This window comes from Dicentrarchus labrax, unplaced genomic scaffold (assembly GCF_905237075.1).
Source record: "Dicentrarchus labrax unplaced genomic scaffold, dlabrax2021, whole genome shotgun sequence".
In the NCBI taxonomy this organism is placed as follows: domain Eukaryota; kingdom Metazoa; phylum Chordata; class Actinopteri; family Moronidae; genus Dicentrarchus; species Dicentrarchus labrax.
Window position 1 is genome coordinate 12,700,043 of NW_026136708.1, and position 22,925 is coordinate 12,722,967.

The 22,925-nt window shown below is 40.3% G+C and overlaps 2 protein-coding genes and 1 non-coding gene across 5 annotated transcripts in view; all 3 read right to left on the minus strand.

Moving 5' to 3' along the window:
• Positions 1 to 6,422, minus strand: part of LOC127368849 (uncharacterized) — a 49,742-nt gene extending 43,320 nt beyond the window's left edge. The window contains exons 1-2 of one of the 3 annotated variants that reach the window (XM_051410077.1): positions 6,260 to 6,422; positions 1,699 to 1,768 (exon numbers count right to left, since the gene is read on the minus strand). The gene's annotated coding sequence lies outside the window, so the exon portion shown is untranslated. The remainder of the gene's footprint in view (positions 1 to 1,698; positions 1,769 to 6,259) is intronic. The other 2 variants (XM_051410076.1, XM_051410082.1) reach the window with 2 other exon arrangements.
• Positions 451 to 523, minus strand: trnav-cac (transfer RNA valine (anticodon CAC)). The gene has a single exon. It is a non-coding gene; the product is annotated as a tRNA-Val (tRNA).
• Positions 6,423 to 7,317: 895 nt separating the features above from the next.
• Positions 7,318 to 22,905, minus strand: tmem214 (transmembrane protein 214). Its single transcript, XM_051410055.1, has 17 exons — positions 22,605 to 22,905; positions 16,212 to 16,405; positions 15,643 to 15,793; positions 15,366 to 15,500; positions 14,990 to 15,072; positions 14,670 to 14,775; positions 13,558 to 13,639; positions 13,200 to 13,301; positions 12,544 to 12,685; positions 11,973 to 12,064; positions 11,739 to 11,787; positions 11,406 to 11,513; positions 10,892 to 11,009; positions 10,710 to 10,806; positions 9,704 to 9,872; positions 9,372 to 9,523; positions 7,318 to 8,634 (listed from the first exon to the last, which is right to left on the minus strand). Exons 1-17 carry the CDS (start codon positions 22,753 to 22,755, stop codon positions 8,508 to 8,510), a joined length of 2,058 nt encoding a protein of 685 aa, XP_051266015.1. The 5' UTR covers positions 22,756 to 22,905; the 3' UTR covers positions 7,318 to 8,507.
• Between the last annotated feature and the right edge of the window lie 20 nt (positions 22,906 to 22,925).

Below are 22,925 nucleotides of genomic sequence, written 5' to 3' on the forward strand. Positions count from 1 at the left end.
CATTGAACGTTTATTTGGAAATGTTTTATTTTGCTTAGTGTTTTAGTTTGAAATTTAGTTTAAATTTCAGCTCAGTGAAGCACTTTAAACACTTTATTTTTCTTTTTATATATAATTGTGCTTCAAATAAAGCATTTCTCTACACCTTATTCTTGTTTAAAAATCATTCACATTATATGAAAGTTATGGAGAGCAATAAAAAGGTGACCTTATGGCGTTAAAGGCGACGCAATGAAAAATTTGGGTGCACCTACATTTTGTGCTGGTGCACCTAAAAAAAAAAAGTTAGGCGCTCCAGTGCAACCAATGCAAAAGGTTAGTCTGGAGCCCTGGTACGGTTCCCTTAAGTTTGCTTTTTTTGCATTTGTCTAATCATTTGATTGAGTACAGTTTGTGTTTGATATTGAATATAGTTTGATTCCAATACTCAGAGCAAAGAGCAAAGAAGAGTGTTTCTGCCCGGTCTCGAACCGGGGACCTTTCGCGTGTGAGGCGAACGTGATAACCACTACACTACAGAAACTGACAAAGTCAACACCAAGGCAAACGTGGGTACAGATCAATCAGCATGCTCAAATGCAAGCTTTTCAAATTCTAGACAATGGCTTCATTTTTGACATGGAGAGATGGGATGAGACATTTTAAACTGGATTCAGCAAAAAGTTCCTGTTTCACAGATTAAACGGTCTAGCAGACTCACGTTTAAGAACACTGTTTGAGACTAAATTGAGTTTGAATGGAACTGAAAACCTTTCAACTGATGAGCAGGGTGATGACCCAAAGCTGCTTGCTAGTGGCGAATGGTTTGCAATGCTTGCATACATTTTCAACATTTTGCTATATGTGAATGAACTGAATACGCAAACACAAGATGGAAACCAAAATCTGCTCACAAGCACAGGCAAAATAAACGGATTCTGTTTAAAGGTCTCCCTCTCGGAACAACATCTGTAAAGAGCCACTCTGGAAATGACAAGGACATGTCAACACTGCTGCATTGTGTAAGATAATATGTAAACATTTAAAAACTCTTTTTCTCAGCTCCCACAGAATCATTTGACTGACTTAAAGGCCTATATATTAGATAAAAAGAAGAACACTGTTTGAGACTAAATTGATTTTGAATGTTCAGTCAGTAGAAGAAAGAATGTACTTACAACACTGTGCCAGTTATTTGGTGGGTGATATGCTCTTCATCGCTCTCTCCAGCTCCTCATCATCATCCATCACTGTGACACAAACATAAAGAATTTGAATTTGTGCTGTAAAAAAATTAGGCATACATTATTTTGGTAACTGGTGGAGAGCAGACAGAGGCCGACTGTTTCCTTTTCAGGTACTGCTGCAGTCTGTACATCTGAGTCCATGGAAAACACTTAGTTCTCATGATGTAGACTGCGTAGCCATCAGCCCTCCTGTCCCACACCTCCCTCCAGGTGCTCTCGGGTCGACAGTTATATGTATAGCCTACATCATTTTCCAACAGCCAACTAAAGGATATCCCCTTGTATTTGCCAAACTGCAAGATGTAATCCCCCAGCACCTCTGTCTTGTCTGTGGCACCCCCTCCTCTGTGACGGACCACAGTCAGGGCATTTTGTTTAACTGTGTCCTCCTTTAGAGGTGCAGAATTGTCCTGCAGAGAAGGGTTGTCCTTGAAAAGCTTAGCTGCATCAGTTGGATCCTGACACAAATAACCTCGAGGTCACTTGCGGAAAACAACTTTCATCCTCCCAGGAAAGAAACTGAATGGTTTTTCCATGCTGGCCTGTGACATATGTGGAAAAACATTTATATATTAAACATGTACATCTTCTTAAACATAATGGGGAACCTTTTGACCTTTGAGAACAGGATGCCCCATCCTACTCTGCCGCCGCCGCTCCTGTCCCCCTTCACTCTGCTGTGAACCAGGCACCCACTCCTCCCCCCCGTGCCTTGATCGTCGGTGATTCTATCATTCGGCGCATCCGCTACGCGAATGCAGTCACTCATTGCTTCCCTGGAGCCACGACCGCCGACATCCTGTAACAACTTCCCGGTCTCCTGGAGTCAGCGCCCCCCACAATTACTAAAGTTATAGTTCACTGTGGCTCGAATGTCACCACCCGCACGCCATCGGAGCTGACGAAAGTTCATTTTATCCAACTCCTAAATTTTCTTAATAGTTCTGGAAAGTCAGCTTTTATCTCTGGCCCACTCCCCACTCTGGGTCATGGCGATGTTCATTTTAGCAGGATTCTCTACCTCCATACCTGGCTTCAATCTGTTTGCGCAGCACATAACATCTGTTTCATCCACAACTTTGACATGTTCTGGGAGCGTCCCTCCTTCTATGGGCGAGACGGTCTCCACCTGAGCATGTTGGGATGCTGCCCAAACTCCAGCACACTGTGAAATACGCACGGGATCTCCCTCGCGCACCTGTCCGCCCGTTCTTTCTTTTTCTCCTTCCCTCACATCAAATGGACAGGCAAGCGCTCCTCGTTCCAGGGATGGCGGCAATTGCGCCATTTGCTCCTTCTGGACGCTGAAACCGCCTGAGCCAAAACCGAGTGAAGAGGTCACTCTCAAACTCTCCCTCTTTAGTTTCTCTCCGATCTTATTACAGATTCTAACTTGGACATTGTTTGCCTTACCGAAACCTGGCAGCAGCCTAATGACTTTTTTCATTTAAATCAGTCTCTACCGCTCGGGTTTGTCTATATTACCAAACCACGCATCTCCGGTAAAGGTGGCGGTCTCGCACTGATTTCTCGCAAGAGTTTAAAAATAGTCCCCATTTCTGTGAAAGATCCCCTATCATTTGAAGTGCTCGCTGTGCCGTTAAATGGACCTGTACCCACCATCATTGTGACTGTTTATCGTCCAGCTAGGACCTCTTCCACCTTCATCACTGAACTCTCATCTATTTTAGCAGATTCATGTGCCATCACTCCAAACATAATTTTAACTGGGGATTTTAATATTCATGTCCCAACCCTAAGGACAGTTTTTCCATAGACTTCATCTCCACCCTGGACAGTTTTGAACTCACTCAGTTACATTTCCTACACACAATAAGGGCCATATTTTAGACTTAATCTGCTGCTCTGGTGTTGTCCCATTTAATCTTTCCGGCACAGAACTTCCACTGTCAGATCACAAATTCTTAACTTTTGATATCAACCTTCCTGTCTGCAAATCCCGTCATCAGCGTGTCATGTCCTTCCACAATATTAAGAATATCAACATCACAGAACTGAACAGTTTAATTTCCATGTCAATCTCTCACTCACACCTCTTCTCCGCTACTGAACTTGTTGACCATTACAATAGCACACTGCTTGCCGCACTGGACACCCTGGCCCCATCAAAAACCCGCACAGTGACTTTCTCCAGGACTGCTCCATGGTTTACCTCTGAACTCCGCCAACTCAAAACCCATGGCTGCCGCCTTGAGCGCCTTGCCAAGAAAACCGGACTCACTGTTCATTCTCAAATGTACTCGGACCACATCACCTCCTACAAGACCGCTCTAAACACTGCCAAATCTGCCTTCTACTCCAACATCATCCAGCACGACGGAAACAATACCAGGATTCTATTCTCCACAGTAAATGAACTACTCAAGCCCAAAGAAACTGTCACCCACTTCACGTCAGTCGCTCAGTGTCAACAATTCTTGGACTTCATAAATCACAAAGTTCACTCCATACACCACCATCTCACCCCTTCCCTGACCCCTCAGATAAACACTCCTTGTGCTACTGTCCAGCCCACCAGTAGCCTATCTGCTTTTCATCTTCCCTCGAATCAACAGATATCCCAACTGATCATGTCTTCCCGGTCTACTACTTGTCTACTCGACCCACTTTCCACCACACTGGTCAAGGCTTGTCTCCCTACACTCTCCACTCTCATAACACAAATTGTTCACTCCTCCCTGTCAACTGGTACTGTTCCCTCCCTGCTCAAAACTGCTTCAGTCACACCCATATTAAAGAAACCTGGCCAGGACCCAAACAAACTCAATAACTATCGCCCTATTTCAAACCTATCATTCATCTCAAAAGTTATAGAACGTACAGTAGCCTGCCAACTTCAAGATCATCTATCAAAAAATAACCTCTTTGAGCCTTTTCAGTCTGGTTTCTGTCCTAACCACAGTACAGAAACAGCTCTCATTCAAATAACAAATGACCTTCTTTTAGCAGAGGATTCTGGCCTTCTCACCATCCTTATACTCCTAGACCTCAGTGCCGCCTTCGACACAATATCTCATGCCATCCTCCTAGATCGTTTGGCCGGCACTGGGGTCTCTGGCATCCCTCTGGTTCCATTCCTACATATCTGACCGTTCTCAGTTCATCCATGGAGAAAATACCAGATCACCATCCTCACCACTCACTCACTGTGTTCCACAAGGTTCTGTTCTGGGTCCCCTACTTTTCATCATCTATATCCTCCCTCTCTGCAATATTTTCCGTCATTTTGGTATTCACTTCCACTGTTATGCAGACGACACCCAAATCTACATCACCACCAAACCAGACACTGCATCGCCCCCTACTGCCCTCACGGACTGCCTGGAAACTATTACAAACTGGATGTCAAACAACAAGCTCAAACTCAATGGCAATAAAAGTAAAGTTCTTTTCATCGGATCCAATTCATCACTCTCCAAATCCCATCCCCTCAGTATTCTCATCGATGGCTGTCTGGTCCCCACTTCAACCGAAGTTAAAAGTCTTGGCGTCATCTTGGACAGTTCTCTCTCACTCACATCCCACATCAACAACATCTCACGTACATCCTTTTTCCATCTCCGCAACATCTCCAGACTTCGCCCCTCCCTCACCCAGCACTCCACTGAAGTCCTCATAAATGCCCTGGTCACTTCTTGCCTGGACTATTGTAACTCCCTCCTCACTGGTCTACCACAAAAACTCATCCACCGTCTACAAACCATCCAGAACACCGCTGCCAGAATCATAACACGTACCAAGTCCTCGGATCACACCACACCAGTGCTCATTCACCTCCACTGGCTCCCTGTCCAACAACGGATACAATACAAACTCCTACTGTTAACATTCAAAGCTCTCCATAACCAGCCCCCCCCATATCTCTCCAGTATACTACAGCCATATATCCCATCCCGTTCACTCCGTTCCTCATCTACCATCCTGCTTTCCACCCCTTCCTTCTCACTTACCTCAATGGGTGCTCGGGCTTTTAGCTGCTCTGCACCTAGACTCTGGAACTCACTTCCACTACACATCCGCTCTCTGGACTCCATTGACACTTTCAAGTCTCAACTCAAAACACACCTTTTTAAAAAGTCTTACTTGCTATAAATACTCTGGCCCCCAACTGTTTTACTCTCTGCATTCATTTATTTAGCTACACTGTATTTTCTTTTTATATGTATTTTATACATATTTACTGTGCTGTGTATTTTATTTCTGCAGTTGTTTTTTTTATACCTGTAAGGTGACCTTGGGTGTTGTGAAAGGCGCCAACAAATAAAATGTATTATTATTATTATTAAAAACAAGATCAATTAAATTATTTTAGCCTTTAAGTGTGTGGTCTTGCCTGAAGTGATCCAAAGTGTACAAAATAATTACTCTTTTTCTGAATTCTGCACCAGATTTTAATATATAGAAGCTAGAATAAATTGTAGGAGCACCAGATGGGCTTAAATACAAACCTTTAATATATAGCTTTAGTTATTTAAACCTTAAAAATCACTCAGGGCTGGTCCCCATTTACAATGATGTCGAGTAACATTTTAAAATGACTAACTATATAAGATATATATAAATTATTAAAACAGAAATGAATGTAAGAAAACTACTTAATTAAACATTAATAAGATATATAAGACAAAAGAAAGACATGAAAGTTCAAACTTAAGTATGTGTGTGTGTGTGTGTGTGTGTGTGTGTGTGTGTGTGTGTGTGTGTGTGTGTGTGTGTGTGTGGTTTTTGGGCTTGAATTTGAACCAGAAAACACAAACGCGACTTGAAATGAAAATATCATGAATGAAACGAAATATTTTACAACATATATCCAAGTAAATCCAACTCAAAAGTAAAAACCGACTGTTTATTACGGCGTTAGCAAGTTTTGCCGCGTTGTAGTTTAAATGAATCTGATGCGCCGCTCAGAGACAAAGTACAAACATCGTCGTCATTCAACCTACAACACTCAGAAGACACAAAGTACATATAAGCCTATCTTTTATCTCGTTTTTGTCACAAAAGTTACTGACCTTAGTTGAAGAAAACAAATCCAAATGTCAGGAGTAGTTGGCGATGTCGACTTCATCTCTCCTCTTCTCTGTTCACTGACACAGTCGAGGAGGCGAGACGGAGTTTTAGGCGGTTACAGCGCCAAAGGCGGCAGTGGCCGGAGTGCGCATTACACCCGTAGTGGTTTAGCACTACCATAGAGAATGAATGGGAAACGGTTTAGTATATACGGACAGTAATTGTGCGATAATTGAACCTGTAAAGGAACACGGTACAAAACTGAATCCCTTTTTTCATTTCAGGTAATCTCAGGTAATACAACAGTGGGTACTTCATGTTTTGGGGCAACTTGTTTGTAGCTTGTATCAGAAGTTTGTTTCAAAAGTTCAAAATTAAATGATTTTATCCTACTCAGCCCTGTGTCCTTTTATCACACTGTGCCATTGCTACTGTGCAACGTGGCCAGATTCACTTGTTGGGGGATCCTGGTGCAAAAGTAATTGAGTTTGGTTTCTTATTCTCAAGTTACCAGGCCATGAAATAAGCTCATATTGCAGGACCTAACTTACTTTAAATTGTACTTAAGTGGTGCAAATGTCCTTATAACTACTCCCATTTGTTATTCCAGCCTTGCTGTGTTTTAATTTATATTCTGGACTTTACAGTTTATTTTTGTGCCTCATGAGCCTTTCTCAAATTGTTCTTCAGTTTTCTGCGACCTTTATTTGACATAATCCTGTTACAAAGCAATAATGCTGTTGTGCCTGATAACTGGTGTGTAGCTGAGGCCATTGGTAGTTAATTGTTTAGAAATTTACCAAAATGTAAACTTAATTCTTCACTAAAATAGTGAGGGAAAAGTTTCAGGTATCTATGTCAACAACAAGGTCTATTTAGTAGCTGTTCTGGAGCTTTCCACCGTGTTACATGATCTTTATTGGCAGATTGAATTTGCAGAGTTGTCATGGGATTCATTCATGTTAAAATGTTCCACTTTGGATGATGAATGTGGTGACATTGTTTCCCCAACCACTATTCTAACTTAATAGAAACAGATTAACCAACCATCAACAGTTAATGGGGTTGAAGTCTTTATTATAAATCATTTACATTACAAAGTAAGACATTAGTCATTTCCATATCCATCCAAACATCTTGTTCACAAGGAGGGGTTAGTGAATCAGCTGGTCAGAAGGGGTTTCATTGCCCAGAGGAGGGGGTTTATTTTTAGTCATATTTCGGCGTACAGGAGGATGTTGGCACAGGGTTAATTGTGATCTCATTTTTGAGAATAAGCTTGTTGATCCACATGGTAACACACACGCACACACACACACACACAGAACATCATCAGCCTTCAAGTATGAGTACACAACTGCATTTCTGCTTTTAGCTCAGGCGTTGAGCCAAGGATGGCAAATGAAAAAGCACGAGAAACAGCAGACGGATGAAGCAGCAAAGACGAGACAAGGAGATGAGCAGGACAGACAGCAAGTACATTTCTTCTTGTTCTGGACCTTTTTAGACCGATGTGAGACTCCTCGTGTTTGTTTTGGGGTTATGCTGTCCACTCCAAATCTTCTGAAGAAGTCAATCCACCGGCAGATGTGACACTTCCCTGCAATATCTTTCCTTTTGAAGGCTTTGCATTGTGAGCTGCCGACTGGACAGGTTTACTGAGTCTGACACACTCGACCATTCTGCATCTGATCCGACCCTCATAGTCCACTGGACCAAGACGGAGATGAAGTACCCTTCAGAAGTTAGCTTCAGTGGCTTGAAGAAGTCTGGAATATGCTTTTTTTTGGCCTTTCCCCTGCCCTTTACCAAGTTTTTACATAACACTTTTTTTTTTAATATATATCTTTAAATAAAAATGGTTTATAAATCATCTACAAACCCACATTTTCTATAAATTACACAATATGTTTAACCCAAACGGTTAAAGCAACAGCTGAAATTTGCAGTAGAAAACTCAGGGATAGAGAGAGAGAAATGACCTCTGCATCCAGCAGTGACAAAAGGATTGGTAGAAAAAAAACATCTATACAACAGCAAACTGATGTAAAAATTTAGCCAAAACAAGAAATAGACGGGTCCTTTTTGAGTTAGAGTTTGTTTGTCTGACCCCAAAGTGTCCAATCACGGCTTGAGAGGGGAGCAGACGCACTGAAAGGCAGCCATAGATTGGGTCAGTGTGTGTGTGTGTAAATCAACTCTGTGTGTATATTGTGTGTGAGTGTAAATTAGTCAGCATCTGTGATGTTATCATGCTCGCGTCAGCAGCTCCTGAGCCCACGTCTTGATGGCCGAGGTTGTGTGTTGGAGCAGCTGCCACGTTGAATTGGTGAAGGACAAAGCGTGGCCCTGCAGACACGATACTGACACCTCGCCGCTGCAGGAAGAACAAAGAAAAGCACGTTTGAGAGGTTGCTCCTAAACTTACTGGTTAAGAAAATAAATTAAAAATATATCACAAGTGACTTTTTGAATTAGATACCAAGTTTTTGATGCACCAGCTATTGGTAAATCACTCACTGTAGTATTATTCGTAAAGCCATTCCCATGGTCTTTGTGACTACTAGAACCTAATGTAAAATACTGATTTACTGAAGTGGGCTGCACCATTAAAACTTGAGAAAGCTCGAAAAGAACAACGTAATCTGGAAATCGGTTGCTGAGAAACAAGTTTCCCAGCAAACAAAATAATATCCTAAAACCTATTTTTATATAAACTAAGGCAGCAACCATAAATTGATGAATCTGCAGATTATTTTCTTAATTATTCAGTTTCAGGTCAGTGTGTCGAACCTTCTACATTACCTTTTCTGTCTAAATGGGTCATATATTAGAGAGCTAACGAAGGTACACTTGGCACTTACTGGGTGTAAAGAACGCTCTGTAAGAACTAGTTTATGTTGTGTAACTGGTTTAATTCATTGACATATAAACCTCCACTAAGTAAACACTTTACTATGTTAAGTTTTAACTTACAAAACAGCTGGTGCAGCCGGCTCCTGACACTCTTTTTAACGGCAGATGAAAATGTAATCCAACCAGCTCACATTCATAAAAGTCGGGATACAAAATAAACAATAAAATCAGGAGAAAAGGATGCCTGAAGGTACTGACTTGCAGGAGTCCTGTAGGTTGGTCCATGCTCGCTGTAATAGGTCAGATATGTACGCTAACGCTGGCAGGATGTAGTTCTGATGGAGGGAGAGTAAAAGCTCCTTTAAATACGCCAACACCTGGAACACGCTGTCGGGAGTGTTGGTGTTCACCTGAGCAAACATACACAGAGGTAAAATCCACGTCAGTGACATAAAATATGACTGTTTCCAGTTCCATCTTGTTAGCTCCAACTCCTTGATTCAAGAGAAGACAAATTCAATCTATATAATCAACACTGTGTACCGGATTAAAACAGCAACAGTTTTACATCCATGTATGCATAGCCTTACCCATTCTATGGCCTGCGGTGTCTTTTCTTTGACCCAGAGAATAAACTGCGTGGTGTTTTCAGAGATGAAGATGGCTGCTGTTTTTGCCTTTTCCATGCCTTGTTCCATTAGTGGCCCCACAACCCGCACACACTCAGAGTAATAATGAGGAGTGTTTGTCTCCAACCAGCTGCAGATAATACAAAAACGCACAATACAAACACAAGTTAAATAGTGTATTTGCATAATCACCAAGTATTATATAGCAGATATTATAAATAAAAACATCGATTCATAAAAAAAGTTATATGGCACACAACAACCCTAACCCCTGGAGAGAGTTCATAAAGGTAACTGCTACTACTGCTGTTGTACAGTGACACTTGTGGGCAATTTGTACAATAGGATGCATGATTTGATTGTAGTTTTTTTAATATATTTTTTAAAAAGCTGGCAAAATATGGAGGTTTGGCAGATGTTTAAATAGTTAAAACCTACAGTAGGATACTCTCCAGTGTACTAAATGCATTTTAATGTAAATTGCAGTTTTATAAACTGATGATCTGTCCATGCACCACCTGTATCTTTCTTCCTCTTCTTGGGAGCAACAACAACCGTATATATATATATATATATATATATATATTTTTTTTTTTTTAGATATGTGGTGGGTCAATGTCAGCGGAAACAACTGTGGATTCAAAACATGACTTTGGAAAATGATTCTGCTAACACTGAGTCAGTAAAGCAGACAGCGAACAAACTGCTTTGAATACAGGAAGTGAATCCGAAGCTTGATAAAGAGCTATTTTTATGCTTCGGTTTGACTGGCCGATGGTCAGAGAGTGTACAAAAGTCAACAGAGGCGAAGTCTAAAAAAGAGCCAGAAACAAATTCTACCAATATCTGGCAAACAGTGGATGGTTATTCAGGTAGTTTGTCAGAGGAGAAGGCTACTAATATAAGGTGTATTGGTCAAAGGTTTGCATCACATACATGTGTTAGGAGTTAAGCATGAATGTCGTACCTGAAGCCTTGTTTGGTGTAGACTGTTATTTTGCTCCAGGCCTGCTGAGATACCGCTGTGACGCCTGAGTTGCGAAGATGCCTGGCTGTGGTGGAATCTGAAACACACAACGCACGGTGTGAGACCTCAAAAACACACAAGAAGACTAGTGACTGTGGCGAGTAAACAGGACTCAGACGGACCTGCGAAGGAGCCTTGGGATCTGATGTCATGAGTGATGAAGCCAGCAGCAAACACGAGCAGAACCATGAGCAGTTTGGACCAGGGGAAGCCACGGCCACGCATCTTCACCTGCAAATTCTGGAGACAGAAAAGGAAATACTGAGCAAAAATACAAATGTATACTTTTGTGTTTGACAATCTAAGCGTTTGGTGCATTCGTATTCTAGAGGTGCCTGGTAAATAAAAGGGGTGGAAAACGCTCTTTTAATTGTTCCTGATGCGTTTTATTGTACTCCTTAATTACAATTCAAATTAAAAGGCTTTCTATGCCTCCATGAGATGAGATATGGAATAGGTAAGTGCTTCATTTGATTGAAAAGTTTGTCTTAAATCAAACTTGGGACTAAGCAGCCTACCTTTTAGACTGGATTTTAAAATGAAAACAAGTTTTAATCATTACTTGATTTAAATCCAATACGAATCTCACTGTTTAACATGGAAAAATTAAATCAGTTTTTGCAGTGTCTGTCTCACCTGGCACAGGTTATTGCACTCCTGAAGGTCCTGAGATTCAACAGTGTCTCTCATCTCCTCATTCGTCACTCTGAAAGACTGGATTGTTTCTTCAAGATTCTTCCGGAGCTAAAGATAAAAATAAAACACAATCATCAAAAATACCACAAAGGAGAGTTTACGCTTTTCCAGAAGATTAATCCTTTACTCTTAACTTAAAGTCTGCTTGTTTAATCACACCGAGCCTGAATTAAGCCGTAACCCACTGTGTCGGCAGGAGTGTAAACATGCCTTAATGCTGTAATTAAATGTCTAGGGAGTTTGGTTTATCAAGCCTCATGCCATGAGTCGTACCTTTGGTGGCAGGATATTCCAGGACTTGAATAAATGGTTCAACAGCAAACTGAAGAAGAAAAAAAGAGAGAGGAACAGTCAGCTCTGTAAAATGGTTGAAATCCAGAAATATCATTTTAAAATACAATTGCATTTCACTTCTGTGGAAATTTAACTAAGACATATACATTTGCCACGGAGGATTGCTGTTTAATACATCTCACAGTTTCAAGGAAAACAATGTGCATGACTCACCTGGACTGGGGTAAGTGTTTGGTATAGAGCTGCCTCCACACTCCGAGACTCTGTACATCCACACACAAACACTCTGTCATACTGCTGAGCAGCTGCAAAAAAACAAGAGAGGAAGAAAGAGAGAGATAGAAAACTTAATTTTATTTCTGATTAAAAATTCTATTAATATTTTATTCATTTCTTCTTTCAACTCCCAGAGTGCAGCTGAATTTTATAGTGATCAAACAATAGGGATAACAGATCATGACCACATCCTATGTTTTACTGTTAAATTAAATGCCACTGAAGCAGACCGAGAAATGTTGTTATTTGTCAGCAGCAATATTTGACCAGTTAACCAGTGGATGGTTATAAAGATTGCTACAATGTTTGAGTTTTTTTTCCTTGGCCATTTGCCAATATGCTATCTTGACCGTTTATGAAGTCACCTCACAATAATGAGGTTATAACAATCTGACCAACTGTTTGATAGGTCACTTATCAGTATGATTTATGCTGCTGCACTGAGCTTAAGTACACTCAGACTTCTGTAGCAGCAGTAGTATCTGTGTGTAGTATGTGTGGGTCTTACCTCTCTCTTCATGTCATCTGGACAGTGTGGTGTGGCTCTGGACAGAAATGATGGCAGATATGTGTGTAATGTGCTCTCGGGTTTGGCTCCAAATGCAAGGACCTTCAGTCGAGGGTACAGACGCCTCAGCTGCTCCTGCAGACTGAACACAAACAACACAAACAGGGTTTTCTGCATGTCTTCCAGCTACAAGCAGCTGAATCAGGTGCTTCTCAGTTCAAGGATAGCAAACTTGCAGAGAACAAAGGAGGACTTCACAGCCTTTAATTGTGTGAACAGACTAACATTTCAACATTACTGTGTTGTCATCAGAGTCAAAAAGACATTTAAGATCCCCCCATTCCCACAGTAGTGGTCAAAATGCTTTTACATCCAACAGGGAGATAACGGAAACAATCGATGTGACAACATTATATAATTTACAAAATCAGCGAGATATAGAAAATCCAAAAAGTGTGGTCAGCTGTTTGTCTTACAGACAAATGGTAACTATATAGGTGGAAAAAACAGTATTGTCCAATGGGACAATTGTCCAAAGGATTAAAAATAAAACCCTTCATTATTCAAAATGTTCCAGTACTAAAAGAGAGATGACATTCCCAATGAGCTTCCTAAATGAGTGATTTGAATCAGAGTTTGCAATTTATTACATTTACCTTGATGACAGGGCATTCTTGGGCATAAAGGCAAAATCCAATAAAGGAAAAAACTCTTTAGGACCCATGATGCCAAATCCCTTTGTCAGGTTTGCATGAAGTCTAGGAAAAGAAGAATATGAAGCACAAATTCAAGTCAAGATATAGTTGAATATATATTCAAACACATACATAACTAATACTACTACTACTCTTCCTCCTCACACAATTAATTCAAAAGGAAGACAAGACCAGGGACCATCATGATAGTAATTCAAGCATTATTGTTACCTTTGTACCAAGTTTTTCAAAAGGAATGCAAGTGGAATTGTTTACCCAAATAAAAAAAATAAGTCACATATTTCTCAGAAAGACTTACAAGAGAAGTCTCTCCAGATATGCAATGGCATATGAAGACAAGGACTTCACTCCCAGCACAGGAAGCATGATACCTAGCCACACTGAAACACAAATAAAGAACTTGATTCATCACACAGGAACTTTTAGTTCTGGCATCAAATGAGTCAACAGTTGGCCCAGAGCCATTGCAGCAGCAAAACAAGGCTTTTGTTCTTGCGTGCTTAATTATTTAAGTAACAGAGTGAAACAACAAACAGAGTTAACTAAACTGGTGAAAACTAAATAAGCATGAATGAGCTCTGCAGGAATTTCTTCTGTGTATTATCAAAGGAAAAGAAAACATCCCTCAGATACTTCACTGTTATACAAGTCTGTAATGTTAAATGCACTCAGGTGTAATTTTGTTATGCGACATTCGCTGTTGCAATTTCAGATTCCCCACATCCATTGCATATCGCACTGGAAACATTTCAATATCAAGTTCTGCACATTTGCCAAGTCTAATCATATTAGAGTCTGGGGCTCAGACAGGAAGCTCTTGAATGCCTTTTAAATTCTTGATAACAAGATCGGAGTATAAATATTTTAGAGAAGCTATCCTGTTTATTCTGATTAAACACCCCAACATGTAGATAATATGCAGAACATTTTGCATTTATAACTTTTCAAACTGCTTCAGAATGAGTTGAACTGCATACTTCCTTGCCTTGGGCAAGTTGAGTGGTACTCAATCGTCTTACTTTTCAAATGAGGTTTGTTATGTAATTTTTGAAGGAATATTCATCCTCTCATGCCCACATACAAACACCCACCTCTGTCCCACCTCACAGCTTCACCAAATAAAAAGGCAAAGACCTGAGACAGCAGCTAAGCTTTTTTAACTTTCCATGTGTTTAAGCTCACAGATGGCTGTCAGTGGATGTGTTACTGCTCTAATGCGCACTGTTGCTTCATTAACCCCCAACCTAGAATTTCTGTCTGCACATAATGTTGAGAAAGTGGGAGAAAGGGGAGACACGGACACAGACGAGGAGTAATTCTCTGCAGAGGATGATAAAATACTGTGTCTACATATCTAAAAGGAGTATAGCTTTGTAGTTGTGTTTGGGTAAATGTTTGACTGTCTATTACCTCTTAGTCCCTGGCTGAGGTCATGAAATCCTGCTTGGCCAAGAGCCCACATGATGGTCAAACACTTCACTGGACGATTCTGGACTGACCGCAATAACTCCAAATACTAGACAGGGAAGGAAAGGATATTACTACATATTGTTGCAAGCTTATTGCAAAAGACAAATGCCCAGTGTATTGGATATTAGCACTGTAACCGAGATGGAAATAGGGAGGGTAACCAGGTTTCTTACAAGAAAGCAATAGTACATTCAGGGCAGACAAGGGCAGTGAAGCAGTAATCTGCCAGTTATCTGCAGGACTCAAGGACACACACTCACCTCTGGCAGGTTTTGGGTGGCTATTTTGGGTTTATCCTGTAGGATTGCCTGAATGCAAACTCTGTAGCCATGGAGAGGTTCTCCTGAAAACATAGAGAGAAAATCTGTGTTTTTCAAGGTTTGTTTTTTGTGTGACTGACCATTTCAACAGAACAGCAGCATCTAAAGTTTTGTTTCTCAGCCACTTAATGATGCATTACCAAATTGAATTTCAGAAGTGAGCTGGGTGACATAAAACGTAAAAGCTCAAACTCTGGTCACTTAATTGCACATTTCTAAAAGTACCTATGTACATTGGAAACAACAGTTATGAAATGTGGGAAACAGGAAATCATTCATGTAACACTTAGATCTTGGTCCACAGTGCCTACAGTACCTGACTGTCTGTCCAGCTCCCTGAGCATAGTATAAACGCAGTGGTCGAGGAGATCTGGCAGACAGTCACTGCAACGTCCAATGAGGCCTTTGATCACGCCCTTCAGCTCTTTCCCTATAAGGCAGTATGGGTAATCTGGGGACAAAAAGACATGAAAGTGGACATGAAATAAGCGCCATCTTTTGATCATTGTGTCAGAAACTTTTAATACCTTGTGGTTTGTTAGGGATATTGAATATGCACAGTATTTCCTTCTTAAAGTCTGAGTTTGACTGACCGTGAGCATAGCTGCTGAGTGTGGGCTCAGTCTCTGGCGCAGTCAGATTGAGGTTGAGGTATCCTGCCAGGTCTTTGACCCACACTGATGGATTTTCTGGAAACAGAGTCTGACTGCGGGCCAACTGCTGCTTCAGGTCCCCAACATCCAACTAAAAACAGAACAAGACAGAGAAAACATTAAGGCTGTATACTCAGAAACAACACATCCATTATGCAAACCTGAGACTTCCTTTCAGCATGTGATTGTGTCACAATGCAGCACTGTTTGTGTGTTAACATGAAGATATTTATGGCTACAAAGCCTATAACATTTATTTTTGTCTTTCCATTCGCTGGCAAAGACCAGACAGATTTTTACACTACTGAGGATGAAAAATTACCATTAATCTTAAGATTAAGCAATTAACAAGTTGTTTTAAGGCAAAAAGTGCACACAGAATCTTCATAATAATCATTAAACTACAAAAATGAGAATGTTCAGCTTTGTTTAAGCCTTTAGATTGTCAACAAACTTCAACATCTCAATTTCTCTTTTTAAAAATGTGGAGAGGCATGTGGATTACTCACGGCTTTGAAGGCTTCCTCAAGGGTCTTATGAGGTGCGGGGGTGACTGTATTGCTGGAGTGGGATTTCTTGGATGGTTTACTTGATGAGGGCTTCTTATTTTCAGGTTCTGCTGGTGGAGGAACCTGCTCCTTGTTTTGTTTCTTTCCCATCTTCTCAAAGCCGTCATACAGGGTCTCTGACATCTTCAGGGGTGCTGAAAGAAACAAGGCAGCAATGGTTAGACACGCCTCTGTGCGGATATAAGCCTCTTTTCGAACTTCTTTGGTCTCTATAACACTTTCTTACATTCACTCCTATCCTGAAAGTTAATGCACGATACCACAGCATTCCCCTTGCTGGTTGCTCCCTCCTCCCCTCACATTCAGTGGTTCCACCCTCCCGCTATGTCTTGCGTAATGGGTTGTTATGATCCCAGACAATATTCATGCAGCACTCATTACAGTTCACAAAGGAACAGAGTTAAGCACTATCAGCATTTCAAATATTCCCCAGTGTTACTTGTTAAGACCTCATTTGTAAACAAACTGTGTCCACTTCAACTGAGTTCATATCAGGGCTCGACCAGTTTAAAGTTTTGAAGGTCAATACTAATATACTACTTGTATTCAGGTAGCTAACAGCAGATATTTTAGCCTTGTTTTTTATTTTTGATTTTTTATTCCCAGGATATAAAATCATCTGAAAGGCTAAGGCTGACATCATTCTATATATTTCAATTATTATTGTCAACAAATCCAACAATGTGTTAATCCGTCAATACTTTCTGACTTCCCTTTTGGCTTTCACTCTTTTTTCTTTAAAGGAAGTCATTTCCTAACACAGCTGGGTACAGTCGTTTAGTCCATTTTTGTCAATTTCACTCAAACAGCAGGAAATGATGCATTTTTTGGATACCATTTTCAGCTGCAGATTAATACACATTTTGTACATTAGGGAGTATTTGCGGCAGCAGGAAAGTGTATGTGGGATCGACTCAAAATAAACTACAATGTCCATGCTCATTATGATGAAAAAAACACACCATCTATCCAATCCAATCCAACTTTATTTGTTAAGCACTTTAAAAACAACCAAAGTTGACCAAAGTGCTGTACAGGAGAATAAATAAGACATCATAAATTGAATCTAGTGCAAAACTATGGCTCATTAATTGGCTTTTTATAGTTTTTGGACAATAATGGAGGTCTATGGCACAGAGGTATTGGCTCAGGCTTGAATATTGCTGGCTTTATCCAGTAAAACTCTAAATCCATACTATTAATATTAAAAAATTCAAAATAAACTGCCCTTAAGACTCTAATGACTGGACTCAAGACTCCCAGTCAGACCCACCCACAGACCTGAATCCATGTTGACAGAGGTCACCAGTTGTCCACTGATCATTCAGCTGTACATGATGCTGACAAATCTAAATCTAAATTGAGTCTGTGTGTGTCGGCCCAACACAGGACTGTGACGCAAAGAAGAGACTTCACAGTCTCAGTGTTCAGGTCTCACTCTAGGGCCATAACTTCTTATTCAAATATTGGTAAGGGTAGGGTTCCCTGGGACTGAAATAATAATAATAATAAAACAGACAGACTGAAGTCATGAGTAACATTTCAGTCTTTTTTTCTACCCCCCGAAACCTGTTGTCATCTCTATGAATGTCTCGGCTTAGTAAGCATTACTCGAAGCACTACCTGAATAGTGAAGGAAGCACTAAAAGAGGAATGAGGTAACCTGACCAGATTTTCATGTCTATTAATACAAAACAAATATCCATAACGGTCAGGAAGCTGGTCGTTTCCAGCAGCAGCTCCTGACATGACAAGACATCTGCTACAGTGAAATACAGCTAAAGAACAAGTGAGGCCACTCGACTAAGAATATTTGAAATATGTAGACAACTTTACCCAAATGTCCTATGACAGAGGGACAACAACTAACAACAAATGAATTGACACTTGTTGATGACAGGACTAGAGGTGGGCACAGTTAATATAGAACATTGGTTTATCTTTGCCTTGAAAATGAGACACTGCACAGTGTTCACTTTGAGATTACTTTTAAAGCGCTCAATAGTTTCCTAGTGGTATGGCTCACGCAGTGAATTTATAGTTTATAGCATGTACACTATACTTTCCGCATTGGTCTAAATGTTCTGATTGAATTATGATGCATTTTTATTCAGTTTTGGCTCACCTGATAAGAGTTTTAAAAACCCCTGCTACATTTCACTGTTATTTTATCCATTTATTGGAAATATGAAACATCTGAATACAACCCAGCCTTCCACGTGTGTACATGAAACTATCATTTCTGCTAAATTTGTGAAACACATGAAAGGCTCCATCTAGAGCCACTGTTTTTGAGCCAGGGTTTGTCCAAAGTAGTAAGTTGTAGTTGGTATGGATTCCAAATCCAAAAAAAGATTTGATGTTTTGTCTGCCGTCATTTTCCGTCTCTCCAGTGGAGCAGAAGATTTAGTGGACATTCAAGTCATTGTCGCATTCTGCTTTTATCAACACATCAACTTTAGCCTAAAAACATTTTTGCAATACTTTGTAGGTTTTTTTGTAGGCAAACTGAAAATATGCACAAAAACACGTGGATGTAAACTCACCTATAGATGTGACATGTCAGTGATGATACAAAATGACAAAAGCCATCGGTGTCTGAAATCTCAATTTACAGTACCACTAGTTATAGATAAAGCCACTTAGTGTCAGCCTTGGTGTCTGTAAGCAGAGGGTCTTGGTGGTGTGGTGTAATCTGAGTAGAGGCAACCAACAAGGCCTTCTTACAGGGTGGGTGGACTCCAATGGATTCTCACACCAGCAGAAGAATAGCTGACAGGATGCTTCACATATAGATACAGAACCAAACCTCTTTCAAACACTTCTTAACAACGCAGAACAGACTAAAGCAAAGTCTTGCTTACCTGATCACACTGTTTTTCTATACAACTGTGGGATTGCCAACAAGACAAGAATTTTGAGGTAAAAGATTATGTATTTTATGTATTTACTGTAAGGAGGACTGAAAAATTGATTGACGCCAATACAGATATTAGACTGTTCTACGGACACCATTATTATACAGCAGATTTGAATTTACAATTTCTACTAAATGGAAAGGGAACTTAAATAAAGTCAGGACTATTTTAAAAAGCGTAATATCTAGTAATAACAGGTGGGAGGATGTATTGTTTTTTACCCGCCTTAACAGCACTCAAAATTAAGGGACAATTAACACCTGGGACACAGAGATAAAGTGTCCAGGAAAACTCTGTATGTATGTAAATGTATCAATACAAGTACAATTATTACATTTATGTGTCATGGAATATAAATTATTTTAAATTGTTAGGTATTCAAACTTGAAAAATGTGAGATGGCACCAGCACAAGCTCTACACTACATCACACACACAAAATCAATCATAGCATGATAACAGTGTCACCAACTTCACATCTGGTACAGTTGAAAGAATTTGGGAACGTTGCAGGACACTAAGGAACAAATTTAATTTCAAGCCCTGCTCCTTCAATTAAGGTACCCAAGTATGTGGCATTTAAATCAACCAAATAACATGTTGGACTTGACATAATCACTTTTGTTGAAAGAAGAGCCCTTGTTAGATATCCTATAACTTGTGTAGACATGATGTGACACAAGTCCTATAATATATATATATATAAAATCTATCTCACATCAGCTGTCTTAAATATGACCTCAAGGTGAAGGTATGTATGTAAAAAGCAGTGATACAGACATTATAGAGTAGACCCAAAACTGCAGGGCAAAGCCTAAAGAAAGCTTTACAGAAAACATCTTATATTTTTCCACGTTTGTCCGATTAAGTCATCTAAAAAGAAGGATTGTGCCTAAAATAAGTCTAGTCTCACCTTTTAATAATGGTTTCAAGCAGAAACAGGCATTATAAGTAACACTTTTCTTTCCTGGTGTTGCTTTGTGAAGATGCAGCCCACAAAGCCTGCTCTAACAGATACAAAAGCCTCAAGCCAAACTTGAGGCTGAAAGATTATTTTGAACGCGCCAAAACCACAAACTCAACATACAAGCCTCGTGATTCAAGAGTTGGAATTCCTTTTAAAGGGGAATAAATTGATATAATATTGATCGTCTTTAAGAGATCAGTATAAATCAAATTATTTGTAGAGCCTGGTAAAGCTGAGGCACACCTTCAGGGGAAAAGTATGAGCCTGGTTACACTGCAAATAGCAATTTAGATTAAATACTATGTGTTTAGAGAGTTTATAAAACGAAAAGGAGAAGGGCATTTATTTTAGACAAAACCTATACACCACGTCACCACTGACAGAGTCACGGTCACTGTGATCACACAGACAGACTTTGAACGAGTTAATTCACTGATAAAAATGGTGCATAAACAAATAGCAGTCGCAGAGTGAGATCTAATCTTTATTTAGAGAGATCTAATCTTTTCTGTCACGCATTATTTAGGTCACTGCCACACCTGTGGAGAAGGAGCGGTTGTGGTTCCTGCTGGGTTTACTGAATGTTAATTGTGGTGAATATAAGAGCAAATAATCCATCAAAGGTCTGTAATTAGGTTCTACAGGGTTGGGCTAATAAGGAATCATCACACAGCAAACTACCAGAGTTAATATTGTTACTGGGATGTTTTCTAAGGGAAGATATACCTGCTGGGGTCACTGGGAAAAAATCCCTATTAACCACAAGTACATACTCCCACTCTCTGAGCAATGTGTAGGTTTTCTATACTGGATTACTACCTGGCCCCAGGTTTGCTGTATAGTAATTTGATTAAACACAAATAACTTATAATACACATAAGGACAAAACTGATAATGAAGATCTTGAAATTAGATTTTAACACTCTTCAAGAGAGGACTTCAAAATCAGGTAATAAACCATGACACACCGTTAGGCCCTTATCATGTCAGCTGATGTCAGCTGATGTAGTGCTTTTGGTGGTGGTCAATTTGCTCAAACTGACTGAGGCACGCTAAAGCCTGGAGCTTTCAGGGACCCTTGAGTTCTGGGACCCCAGTTGTCAGACAGTTTTGTAGTTTGTGCAGATTTTCTTAGTTTCACTTTGAATTACAAGAGAAAACCAAATATTACTGTGTGAAAAAATATAAAATCCCCCAATGCATGTGCATTTCTACAATCTACCTAATACTGCAACAGTGCGCAACTTCAATTCAGGTATAAATAATTATACACATACTGTCCACTATTATTCCTTAAAAGGATAATGTTGGCCTTACGCTATATATACACACAATATTATCATCAATAAAACCGGCAATGTGTTTCCAGGTCACTGCCCATTGACTCCAACTGAAGACGAAAAGCTTCAAAGATGGGTTTAGAATATATATATTTTTTTTATTTAAAAAAAAACAAAAGGCTAAATCAGTTTCTATTGTTTGTCTACTGTGCACTGTCATTCAAATGAGCTTATACTGCATTTGCTGGGGACTATTTTCAGTAGCACATAAAAAAATAAATAAAACGCATTTAGTGCTCAACCTTCATGAGACATGTAAATGTCCCGTGTTTATCATAATGAAATAACACGTAATTCAGTTCAATGGTAGGTTTTTAATAGTTTCTTAACAATAAGGAATAAGTTATCAGCCTGTGGTTACACATAATAATGAGTTACTGGTTAGTCAATTTTTGTTATTTTCATTAGATTAGTTGACAGTAAGAATAATAAATACTACTGCCAGCATTATCCTTTAATAAATCACGGGGGGGGGGGAACATTGATAACCACACTGATGAATGACCCCCGAGAACACAGTGGCAGCTGCCCCTACACACATACGTGGAAATCAGCGGATGCCTAATTAATTACCCAAACGTTTTACAGTTCAACTACAATGTAACAACAACAACAACAACAACAACAACAACAACAACAAGCTGGAGATGCATTTAAAGTAAAAGGTCACAAAAGTAGTTAACATATGAGACGCGGCTCTCTCAGTGATGACGTTGCCTGTGTTGACACACTGCTAGCAAGCTAACAGCACAGGCTGACTTCCGACTAGCTGCATGTGGCAACAGCACACAGCCCAGAAAGACTCGGTAAGAGATTATTTTATAGACGAATGTGTCAACAGAGAAGCTGAAATATAGAGAAAACTGCTCAACTCCCAAACGGGGGCAACACGACATTGATCGTGGGAAGTTAAGTGTTACTGCGCGATGCTATGCTACAGCGGCTAGCTCGAGACAACCGTACGTCAGTTCGGAGCCTCTGTAGTTTAACGTCGTTATTATTAATGTACAGACGACATAAAGAACCGCGTAGTTCGTAGAAACAGCGGGACACGTAGCTCCATGTTGCAGTGAGGTAACTGGGTCACACACACGGCCGTGTTCACTTACGTCGGGACGGCAGGTTAGACTCGCCCAGAGCTTTCCGTCCGCCGCTGCCGGGCTTCTTCTCGTTGGGGCTCCTCGCTCCTCCCGCGCTGTTGTTCTTCTTCCCTTTCTTCACTACCTCCCATTTGCCGACGGAGCCGTTATTTGACGCCATGTCTCTGTTCCAGATGGGGTGTTATTGATTATATATCGTTAGCTCGGGGGGTCCGTGGCTTCCTGACTGCTTCCTCCCGGTTCAATGAAGCAGACCGACGGCGCGCGCTCTCAACGGCTCCCTGCGCCTTTAACCGTCCGCGTGCCACGTCTCTCTCTCTCGCTCTCTGT

What these genes read in the sequence shown, in the direction of transcription:
- tmem214 (XM_051410055.1), bottom strand. Translation starts at nt 22,755, where the DNA reads ATGGCGTCAAATAACGGCTCCGTCGGCAAATGGGAGGTAGTGAAGAAA. An exon ending in AGTGCAATAACCTGTGCCAG is followed by an intron (nt 11,010 to 11,405) that starts GTGAGACAGACA and finishes TTCTGTCTCCAG; the next exon opens with AATTTGCAGGTGAAGATGCG. An exon ending in ATCCCAAGGCTCCTTCGCAG is followed by an intron (nt 10,807 to 10,891) that starts GTCCGTCTGAGT and finishes TGTGTGTTTCAG; the next exon opens with ATTCCACCACAGCCAGGCAT.